The 12,129-nt window shown below is 41.1% G+C and overlaps 1 protein-coding gene across 2 annotated transcripts in view; it reads right to left on the bottom strand.

The window, feature by feature from the left end:
* The window catches only part of LOC111155280 (methylcrotonoyl-CoA carboxylase 2), a 69,899-nt gene that overhangs the window by 16,457 nt on the left and 41,313 nt on the right, over positions 1-12,129 (bottom strand). For both annotated transcript variants that reach the window (XM_022515410.1, XM_022515411.1), the window contains 3 exons: positions 8,127-8,191; positions 3,576-3,675; positions 3,369-3,464 (listed from right to left, as the gene is read on the bottom strand). In XM_022515410.1, the coding sequence (XP_022371118.1) occupies positions 3,369-3,464; positions 3,576-3,675; positions 8,127-8,191 (261 nt within the window). The remainder of the gene's footprint in view (positions 1-3,368; positions 3,465-3,575; positions 3,676-8,126; positions 8,192-12,129) is intronic.

The following is a 12,129-nucleotide window of genomic DNA, read 5'->3' as shown; positions in this document are numbered from 1 at the left end:
TGGAAAACAGTATGGAGGTTCCTCAAAAAGTTAAAAAAAAAAAAAAAAAAGGAACTACCCTACAACCCAGCAAATGCATTACTAGGTATTTACCCAAAGGATACAAGAATACTGATTTGAAGGGACACATGCACCCTGATGTTGACAGCAATATTATCTCCAATAGCCAAACTACAGAGAGAGCCCAAATGTCCATTAACTGATGAATGGATAAAGATATTACACACACACACACACACACACACACACACACACACACACACACACAGGAATATTACTTAGCCATCAAAAAGAATGAAATCTTGCCATTTGCAACAACATGGATGGAACTAGAGTGTATTATGCTTTGTGAATTAGTCAGAGAAAAACAAGTATCATATGACTTCACTTATATAAGGAATTTCAGAAACAAAAGAGATGAACACAGGCAGAGGGGAAAAACACTGTAAGGGACTCTTAACAATAGAGAGAACAAACTGAAGGCTGATGGAGGGAGGTGGGTGATGGATGGGCTAGATGGGTGATGGGGATTAAGGAGGGTACTTGTGATGGGCACTGGGTGTTGTATGGAAACTATGAAACACTGGATTCTACACCTGAAACTAATATTACATTGTGAAAACTAGCTGGAATTTAAATAAAAACCTAAAAAAGTTAAAAAAAAAAAAAAGATAACCCTTAAAAAGTGCTAACTAAAGCATACTGCCTGGCCCTCACTGAAAAGTAGCTATTATTGTTAAGACTTCAATAAAGGTTCCTTGATTCTGAATCTGATCCTGCATATATACATATCTAATCTAAAAGGAGTCATTATGAAATAGTTTATCCTTGAGACTCATCATATACATCAAGACCATTTCAAAGAGTTCCAAACATATTCCAAATTTCTTCAGAAACTATTTTAGATGATACACACCATTTTTCTTTCTAGTCCAAACTTCCTTTTCCCTGTTTACCACATTAAAGCCTTGTTTTGTAACATGCAAAGGCTGAGAAATAAGTGAATGCCTCCCAGTATCATTCTCTCCAAAAAGTAAGAGTGTACTTGGAATTATTTTTTATTTTCCTAAAAGGTCCGATAATGTAATGGGAATATAAGTTATCTGTACTAAATGCTTTGTAGCTCCAAACTGTACCTTCTAAAAAACAATCAACACAAAACAACTACCATTCTTTCACACAAAAATAAAGCCCCTCAAAGAGCACAGCAAACTAGGGCCACTTATTATGAAACTATCTCCTATTTGCTTTATGATACCCACACCCAGCCACATAAGATGTATTAACTCAACTTCACAAAGACTCACACTTCGGGAAGCAGACATATCCTTTGGTATAATACCTATTTCTAGAAGTGGAAAGCGATGCCCAGAGAGGTCCAATCCCAGTACCACTGATTAGGGAAACAAGGACTACAAGCCACGTTTTCCAATGATCATTTCAGTGCTATCCCCTAGCTCCATATACTAGTAAGACCTCCATATAAGACTTACTTGCAGTTATAGAAAAACGTAATACAGTATCATTATAAATTAGCAAAAGGTAGAAAGTCCAGGAAACTATTTAAGAAGGCAAAAGTCTATCTTTGTAGAAAGACCTTCATTTAAATGAAATGGAACTATCACGAAGGCCTGGATGGGCGTCCGTTTTACTCATTTCTGTACACTTGGCACCTCAAACAGCATCTTCACAGACGAAACATTCAATAAACACTGTTGCATAAATGAAAAAAAGTATTTATGCTTAACAGGATGAATTCTTACCCATATAGAAAACTTGGCTATCCGCAACAACTCATTTCTCAAACTTATCAGATTGTAAGTATCAGACTGTCTATGCCTATTGTTAATGGAAAAGGTAAGCTAAAATCCTAATTCTATAACTTACAGTAAACCAAGTCACCTTGCTAAAGTGAAATACCAGTGGGAGCTTCATAAAAATCCAGAATGTTAAGACCCTCCAATATAGGGTATTGCCTCAGTAAATAGCTGTGCACATCCACAGGTGGGATAGTACATTCATCAATTCATGCAAAGGAAATATTTACTAAGGGACACTGGGTTAAGCATCTGCCTTCAGCTCAGGTCATGATCCCAAGGTCCTGGGATAGAGTCCCACATCAGGCTCCCTGCTCGCAGGGAGCGTGCTTCTCCCTCTGCCTGCTACTCCCCCTGCTTGTGTGTGCGCACTCTCTCTGACAAATAAATAAAATCTTTAAAATATCTATCTATCGGTAGATAGATAGCTATTTATTGAGCACCGACCATGTCACCAGGTATCATTATAGCAAATAGGACATAGCCATGGAAATGGTTTCAAGAAGAACTTATAAATATTGGAGAAATGTTCAAATTTAAACTGGAGAAAGAACTTTAAAAATACACATGTGTATGTTTGCATGCACAGACAATCACAGCTACAAAAAATGTACACGTATACATTAAGCCAGAACAGCAAAATATTCACTGCTTTCTCTGGATGGTATAATTATAAGCAATCCTTTGTTTTTCTACATTTTCTACAATTTTTCACAATTAGCACATGATAGTTTTATAGTCAATGGGAAAACCAATAAATATGAAGGCACAGAAACTGACAGTAAGATTATTTCTTAATTTAAAAAGTATTCAGTCATAAACGGATAGTGAACAAAAAAAGACTACATGCTATACGCAAACACTAAAAATTATCAATCTAGACCAAGGAAGACCATGTCAGCAATCTGTAACCATAGCTACGTCTTTGAATGTAATCAAGAGTCTAATCTCTGCTAAGGTCATATTGATCTACAAAGGGTATGCTTTTTCCTTTCCACAACTTACTGACATTTTCTCCACTTTCCAAAATAAGAGCACTAAAAAGAAATAGATGAAATTTATGAAGTTGCCTACATCATTCCTCATGTGCACAGCTTTAGGAAGTCCTATTTATGAACAAAGCAAGCTTCGTCATTGTGCAATGAAAACTTTCCACCCATTAAGAGGTTTTTTTATCCCCCTCTCTCTTCTAGTAAGAAATCTTTCCCTTATATGTCACTCCCTACTGAAATCCGTAAGAGGCTCTAGGCAGGAAGGTATCTAAACATTTCACCTTAAAAATGGATACACTCTTAACTACAGGAAACAAACTGAGGGTTGCTGGAGGGTTGCTGGAGGGTGAGGGAAGGGGTGATGGACACTAAGGAGGACACGTGATGTAATGAGCACTGGGTGTTACACAAGACTGATAAATCACTGACCACTACCTCTGAAACCAATAATAAATGTTAATTAATTGAATTTAAATTTTAAAAATGAATTTAAAAAAACGGATACACATATAGAGAGACTGACAGCATGGTTTACAGCTCACAGCTCCACTCCACACACCTCTCTAATATCAAAGTGCCTCTTAAGGTTAGTACCAACGATTCCATACAATTCATCAGCAGGAAATAAAGGATCCTCAGAAGGTTCTACAGTAACCTGCAGAAATACAAAACAACCACATTAACCTATTTGAAGACATTATTCAAGGTCCCATAAGCCAAAAGGCTTTTGAAGAAAATAAAAGATCCAAGAAAGCAACCAACTCACATCCAATTTCTTCTGGTAATTTAGATTCCTCACAATCATCCTAGTTAGGTGAAGGGCATGATGGTCATCCAAAGCGTAGTAGTCGGACACTCCGGACTTTCTAGGGAGTAAAGCACACTAAAGTAATCAGAACAGGGAAAAGGAAAATAAATGTCTTAAACCCTAAAGATCTTCTCTCATCTAAGGCTAACATCATTTTTACTTCCAGAACACTTTAATAAATGTCCTCCAACTTGATTCTCATCATGTGCCCAGCAGAACAGTATTATCCTTATTTTACAAACAAGAAACACTGATGTCTACCTAAATTAAGCACCCTGCCCTAGGACCCCCAGTAGCTGCGTAAGAATCCGCACGTTCTGGTTCTCAATCTTGACCTTCTAGACCTAGACCGCAGAGTCTTGCTGACGACGACTTCTATTGAATGCTCATCGCAAGCACCTCAAACAAAACTGTGTATGATAAAGTTCAACAGCCACAGGTGTAGTCCGTAACAATAAAGCATCTGTAATTCACCGAGCTCCTAGTGGGGGTGCCAGCTATGCTTTCTCATTGCAGGGAGACCACTGAGGCCCCAGCCTTACAAAGCTACACCTTAAGAGTAAGTCATCATGGGTAACATACAGAGGCTTGACGACCCTGTCCCTCAGAGAAAACAGAACTGCGAGAAGGGCCACAGAAGTTCCTGCTCAATCTCAAGTTCAATGTGAATGAAGCACGGGCTTGCTCTGTTTATTAGCTTTGTTCTGACTGGATGGTTTTTTATCTTCTATTAGATATACTGACACTAGAATATAGTATTAGAAAAATAGTGCCTTGGTGGCACAGCTGGTTGAGCCTTGGACCCTTGGTTTCAGCTCAGATCGTGATCTCAGGGTCATGGGATTGAGCCCCATGATGGGGCTCTCACTCATCACAGAGTCTGCTTCGGACTCTTTATCCCTTTGCCCCTTCCCCCTTTGTGCACACACACATGCACTCTCTCTCTAAAATCAATCAGTCGATCAATAACTATAGGGGTGCCTGGCTGGCTCAGTCAGTGGAGCATGCAACTCTTGACCTCAGGGTCGTAAGTTTGAGCCCGATGATGGGTGTAAAGATGGCTTAAAAATAAAAAAAAAATTTTTTTTTAATAAATAAACAAAATAATGGTAAAGACAGACAAAAATATGTACCTGAAAAAACAGAACTTTGGTTCATTTTATGAGTAAGGACTAATCTGCAGCAATCTAAATTGTGATGTTTTGTCTAGGGAAAATGCCAAACCCTTAACAGATACTTCTTGGAAATGGTATCTGTTGAAATGGTGTTCTGTTCCACACATACTTCTTGGAAATGGGTCCTCACGGTGGCTACAGGGTACTCTCCACCTCTGGACTGGGTGTTTCTTCAGAGACCATGCTTACTCCTCGCTATAGCCTTACAACACTTCGCAAATGGTAGACCCTTCAGGTTTTTTCACTTAATATGACATTTTACAACAAACAGTATCTTTTACATGCTTCATACATCATACCAGCTATATTTGCTGACTTCTAGATACACTGTGATAATTCAGAAAGCAGAGAGAAGCAGAAGGCACTACTTCCAAATCAGGAAGTATTTAAAATAAAATGTTTTCTTTTAAAAACTGCCTGGTATTTACCAAAACAGCAGGAAAGGGAAAGCTTTGATGAGACACTGTATTATAGAAGTCTTTGTGTCAAATTAATTCCTTTGGATGGCTAATCAGAGAGGTTTAAAATATGTATTTACAAAGACAGAAGAAACCCAAAGCAATGTTATGACTAGTAAATTTTATCAGACTGTTAAAAAAAAAAGTCATTACTACTATTAGGTCATTACCACCTAATCACTGTCCCTTGACTTTAAACAGGTTATTACAAATAATCATAGCTAGTGGTATCAGGGCACTTCCCAGGGACCAAACACTGTGCTATGAGGTAGAAACTATTCTCATCTTCACTTCACATGTAAAGAAATGAGGCTCAATGAAGTTAACTAGTTTGTCCAGTCACAAGGGTAGTAAGGCAAGCAGAAGATGAATTCCAGAACCTACACCCCTGACTTGGCATAGACTGCCTACAGCTTTTATGGGCACCAAATAACTTTTTTTTAATAGTCAAAAAATTTTTTTAAATTAATATTCCTCAAATACTATTTTCATTTCCTCGTTAAGCATCCACAAACATTGGCAGCCCACTCTGGCCTGTACCCCACTCACACCCCATTCTACTGTGTCCTCTCCCCAGACTAAAATGCCCGCGCCACCATCTCCCTGCCACGGTCAGTGCAATCAGAGAGGAACACAGTGTGGCAACTCACACACTTGTGCTCAGCATAAATAAATAAGTGTTCTTCTGTTCCACACAGGCAGAAACTCAGGCTCGTGCTAAGCTTTTCTCAGCCAACCTCAACACCACTCCTATACCCACTCCTCCCTTCGCCTCTAGTTGCTCTTTATAAAAAAAAAAATCCACTCTTTAATGGTCCAGTTATGATAAACAACAACAATAAAAATAATGGCAGAAGGGGCACCTGGGTGGCTCAGTGGGTTAAGCCTCTGCCTTCGGCTCAGGTCATGATCTCAGGGTTCTGGGATCGAGCCCCGCATCAGGCTCTGTGCTCAGCAGGGAGCCTGCTGCCCCCCCCCTCTCTGCCTGCCTCTCTGCCTACTTGTGATCTCCCTGTCAAAAAATAAGATCTTAAAAAATAATAAGAAAAACAGCAGTTAACATTTTTAGGTCCTTATTTAAAGCAGGTATTGTTTCAAGCAATTTACATAGATCATCCCATTTAATCCTCACAAAACTCTAAGAGGTAGATGGTCTTCTTACCCCTGAACTCTAACCTGACATGACTGGATCAGTGACCGGCAGGAGCCAGCTCAGGGCTGACTCACAGGAGCCAAGTGTGTGCACCTCTTGCTGAATCCACACTCAGTGGTGTCCTGTTGGGACCCTGCCATCGGCCTCAGTGGGATACTTTGTACCAGAGGCACTGGCAGATGCCACAAAGCCAGACTCCTCCCCTCCGCAGAGAACCAACTGTTATACATCCACCTGCTCGTGAGAGTGAGCTAAACTCCTCCACAGTATGGCTGCCTCAGCATCTGTTCTGTGTGGCTGAGGGGACAGCAGGAGCCTGAAACCAGCTCCAGCCGCTCAGGCAGGCGTAGGTGCTGGAGAGCAGCCCCAGACTCACAAGCACGTCAAGGTCCTGATCGGATTTCCCCAACAACCCTTGTGACCAACAGGCCCTTCCGCCTCCCAGTTCCTTCCTGGATGCCTTATGTGCATAAGACCTAATGCAGAACAAAATGCCAATCTTTTGTTCTGAACTGACTAAAGTAGCCTTAGCCCTTGAACTCCCAAGTGCTCCAAACATAGACCCTAAGAAAAAATGGGCTCAGGCTCTGCCTCTGTGTGTGCTCTGCCTTGAGCTGCCGGCCTGGCCCCTGGAAGCACACCGTGTACTTCCTCCAGGCTCTGTGAGTAATAAGCCTGTCCATTTCAATTTCTCCTGCGGTCTGTTGTTGAACCACAGCTCACCATCCAGCACTCTGTGCTCCACTTAACAAATATTAATTTAACAGTGTCATTTAACTGCGCCTGGATGGCTCAGTCGGTAAAACATCCAACTTCCTGATTTTGGCTCAGGTCATGATCTCAGGGTTGTGAGATCGAGCCCTGCATAAGGCTCCATGCAGATGTCACTGGGTCCCACTCTCAGAAGGGCCCTGTGCTGAGCGTGCAGCCTGCCTGGGATTCTCTCTCTCTCCTCCTCTGCCCCTCCCCACTCTTGTTCTCTAACAATAAAATAAAATCTCTAAACAAAAAAACAAAAAGTATAGTCAACACCTACACACCAGTGGGTTGGATCGACCTTCCATATGCTCTCCCTATACTTCTTTATAGGCCTTATCACACATACACATTTATATCATTGTATCATAGTAATTACTTATCACCCACCTCCCTGACTAGAATGTTAAGCTCCCTAAGGTCAAAGACAAAGTCTATCTCATAATCTTGACTACCTATAACAGTGTCTGCCACATGACAGATGCTGGATGGATATCTACTAAAGAAATGAGAAACCTCCTATTAAAAGAAATAACGAGGGGCGCCTGGGTGGCTCAGTGGATTAAGCCTCTGCCTTCAGCTCAGGTCATGATCCCAGGGTCCTGGGATCAAGCCCTGCATCCGGCTCTCTGCTCAGTAGGGAGTCTGCTTCCTCCTCTCTCTCTGCCTGCATCTCTGCCTACTTGTGATCTCTGTCAAAATAAATAAATAAATAAAATCTTTAAAAAAAAAAAAAAGAAGAAGAAGAAGAAATAAGGAACAAGCTGGTGTTGTAGCTTACAAATTCAACTCTGTAGTTCAAAGAATTGAACCCTGAAACAGCAGCTCAAGAACAGATCGACTGTGGTTGGATCTGGCAAATTTAACTCTTAGAAAAAAATAATGAAACTTTCTCTTCGACAGAGCAACAGGCCTGTCATTCATTCATTCCTGGAAGCCTGGAAAGCAACAAGGGCTTCTGTCTCACCTGCAATGCAGGTCGGCACCCCCGAGGTCCTCAGCGGACACTTCCTCTCCAGTGGCGGCTTTCACCTACAGCAAGGAGAAAAGTAGGTGGTGAGTTCGGCCCGTCAGGGAAATAAAAACGCTTACCTAACATGCACATCTTCTAACCTGACTATGCCTACCACTCTTTCTTCCACACAGCTAAAGATTTTCCCTCCTTCCTTCCTTCCTTCCTTCTTTCCTCCCTCCCTCTTTTTCTTTCAGGGTATTTTTGTTTTGTTTTATTTTGTTTTGTTTCCATTTTTGAAGTAGACTTCACACCCAGCATGGAGCCTAATGCAGGGCTCAAACTCAAGACCCTGAGATCAAGACCTGAGCTAAGATCAAGCGTTGGACACTTAACCAACTGAGACACCCAGGCACCCCAAGATCGTTTTCTTATTCTACCCACCCAACAAACCTAGAAAAAACTGTCTCTAGTCTACAGAGAAAAATCTGAACCCAGAGCCACTAAGGAATTCTCCCACAGCCCCTGAGCAAGGGATGGAACCTGAGCTGAATCAAGGTATTTCCCTGAAAGCCCGCTCTCCTTTGTGTAAAGCATTTGTGTCTGTGCATATGCTGTTCCTACTGCCTGGGCTCCCTGCTCTCTGTCACCCACCTGGGGAATCCCTCCTTCTCCTGCACACCCCATCTGCTCTATGCGGCTTTCCCTGACCTGCACAGGCCTTTTCATCATTAGCAACACCCCAGGGCAATAAGAGAATAAGGTTTGCTCATCTGTGGTCCAAGAATACCCCTCACATACCTCCAACAGGGCACCCGGCAGACTGTGCACATCAGTAGCCTACATGTGTCTCTCTTATCTCCTCTATACTGTGAGTGCCTTGATGGCAGCCACTGTGATGTATTCATCTTTGAACACTCAGGAAATTTAACGAATTAAGGCCTTTTGAAAAACTGAAAAACTATCCTGAAAAACCGCAGTAACTATCACAAACTCTTACAAATGCAATACCTTTAAAAGGCCAAAAAAATCTCTAAGATTACCCACACCTAAGACTCAGCAGAATATGACCAAAAAGAAAGAAACCTGAAGTAATAAATGAAGAATGACTTAACTACAGTCTGAGAAATTCTTTTTTTTTTTAATTAATTTATTTATTTATCAGAGAGAGAGAGGGAGAACGAGCGAGCACAGGCAGACAGAATGGCAGGCAGAGGCAGAGGGAGAAGCAGGCTCCCTGCTGAGCAAGGAGCCCGATGTGGGACTCGATCCCAGGACGCTGGGATCATGACCTGAGCCGAAGGCAGCTGCTTAACCAACTGAGCCACCCAGGCATCCCCAGTCTGAGAAATTCTAATAGGAAAACAGAAAAATCAGTTAGTGCCAAATGTCAACCTGACGCTTAGGAATTGTTAATTGATTCCTACTTCTTTGTGTTGATTGATTTCTTTTTCTTTTATAAGAAAAGCTGGTGTTAGAACAAAGAACATTTACCTAAACTGCAGCATAGAAAGGACTCATTATTCACTACATCAGAAGTTCTGTCTTAAACAAAAATTATTGCGCAGAGAAAAGTAATTAAAATTTTCCCTTCCAATTATTCCACCCACAGAACTAAATTCTTGGTTCTCTTCTTCCCAAAATATTCAGTGTAAAACAGCATTCAGCCCAGACAATAACTAATTATAAGAGGTGCCTGGATATTTAAAGTTGTAAAAAGGAATAAACAACTGAAATACTCTGTTTATTTCCAGGGATCTGACTAATTCCAAGTGATAAAATAAGGATTCGTCATTGGTTAGTATTTACTGAACACCCACAACATGTTTGATACTGTGACAGGTGCGAGGACGATAAAAATTAAGAACAGCTCATTCTACGAAATATCAAGTTCAGAAGACAGAAGAACAAAAAGCTCCTTCAGAAACTTGTCTTACTATTAGGCATTTTTTTCAACCATTCTAAAAGCTATAGCAACTCAACTGCATATGATGCATGGAATCTTTTTTCAATTTTGAGTAAAACAAGAGTTATTAAAATTTAGAACCCTCAAACTGATGAGATTGCTGGGGCTTGCTTTTTTTTTTTTTTTTTTTTTTACCTATAAACATGGTCATTCGGTGGTAGACTACAGAAGAGAGTTCAGTTCTCTCAGAGAACTGCCAACTTGTTGAGGTACAAGGTAAAAATCCTCACCAATGACTGCACGTTGCCAACTGCACGCTTCAGAAAAACTCTTCTCTCAGAAACAGCTAGTGTTATTTCAGTATTAATGATGCTGCCTACGGTCCCAAAAAAGGCGTTTTCACATTTCAGTCCTATCTTTACTTATTCTTTAAGGAAAAACACCTCGAAACTAATGAAAAGTTTGTACGCGTCACTAGACAAAGGGAAATTCTAAATGAATTATCACTTGTAGCTAGAAATATGTCAAAGAATAACTGACACCACAGGCATTCTGAATAATGCCTTCAGACTTTTATCACATTTTAAAATGGCAGCTTTTCAGGCTTATCTGATCCTCAATAAAATTTATGAAAAATAAACACAGTCATTTGCAAAATATACATATTTCACATCAAAGCAAGCATAAGCTCTTTTTAACCTACTCTTTTTAATTAATTCATGTTATTATTCCAAAATCAAAGATGATTTTTTTGACAGACTTCTGAAGCATTAGCTAAGCTTACTCTTTCAGATAGAATTCACACATCATAAAATTCACATTTAAAGAATACAATTCAGTGTTTTTCAGTATATTTTCATGGCTGTGGAACCATCAAAACCACCTAGTTCCAGAAGTTTCATCACTTCCAAAGGAAGCCCATACTCATTACAGTTACTCCCCATTCTACTTTCCTCTTGGTCCTGGCAACCACAAATCTACTTGTGTTCTCTAGGAATTTGCTTATTCTAAATATTTCATAAAAGCAGAATTATACAATATTTTTCCTTTTGCATCAAGTTTCTCCTTTTGTGACATAATGTTCTCAAGTTTCATCCATGTTGTAGCATGTGTCAGAACTTCACTCTTTTTTATGGTTGAATCATATTCCATTGTATGTATATTATAGTTTTACAGTATTCTTGACATTCTCTTCACCTATATAACATTCTTAGATTTCACTAAATAATGGGATATTTTGTTGTCAGATATAGTAATTATACCTGTGTTTTCACCTATCCTCTCTTCATCCCTTTGAAGTCTGGGCCCAGATTGTGACACACGCATAGCAGAGTGAAGACTGCATTACTGAACATCACTGGAATGGAGCCGAGCATGGAGGAGATGGGAAGGGCCCAGGATAAGTAATCCACTCGTTAGTCCAGCAACACAGGGAGCTCCCCAGTAAGGGTGCACTGGGTCCCACTCTCAGAAGGGCCCTGTGTTTGGAGTTTAATGCTCAGTGGTTACCCCACTGAAATTCTACTTTTATCTTTGAATATATGTTCTGTAAATGAAGTCTGATGGGACAATGGGGTATGTGGGTTGGCCACTCTGTCTGGTCTGGTCTTGACTCTTGGCTGGTCTATCTCCCACCATCTTTCTGGAAAGGGTTCTTGGCTCCCTGCTTCCCTGCCAACTGGTACGTAGGCCCTGGGCTCTGCCCCATCTGCTCCTCCCCATCCCTGCCTAGCGACTACTACACCTGTCCCCAGTGCGGCCTGCCATGGGCAAAGGGAAGACCAGGTATCAGACATGCACCCCCTGATGTCTCAGGGTGGAGCACAGCAGCACCTTCACCACTCTGGGCTGACAGTGCTGAGCTGTATTCTCTAGCAGGTGCGCAGTGGTGGTGGAGGTGGGAGCTGAGGGATGGCGTTTCGCCCCTCGTCCATCTGAACACCAAGCACATCCTGGAATGCAGGCTGCATACCCCTGGGGGGTCATATGTCTACCAGGAGTTGAATGATGGGCCCACTGGAAGCACAGATGCCTGAGAGGGAAGTATTCTATGCTTGAAGAAACGTGTCCTTAAACAGCAAATAAAAAACACCAAGACAGTTAAACATACCA

Source organism: Enhydra lutris, unplaced genomic scaffold (genome assembly GCF_002288905.1).
Source record: "Enhydra lutris kenyoni isolate GAN:26980312 unplaced genomic scaffold, ASM228890v2 scaffoldscaffold40, whole genome shotgun sequence".
NCBI lineage: Eukaryota > Metazoa > Chordata > Mammalia > Carnivora > Mustelidae > Enhydra > Enhydra lutris.
Note: the sequence above shows the minus strand (reverse complement) of the source record. Positions and strands in the feature narration are given on the sequence as shown.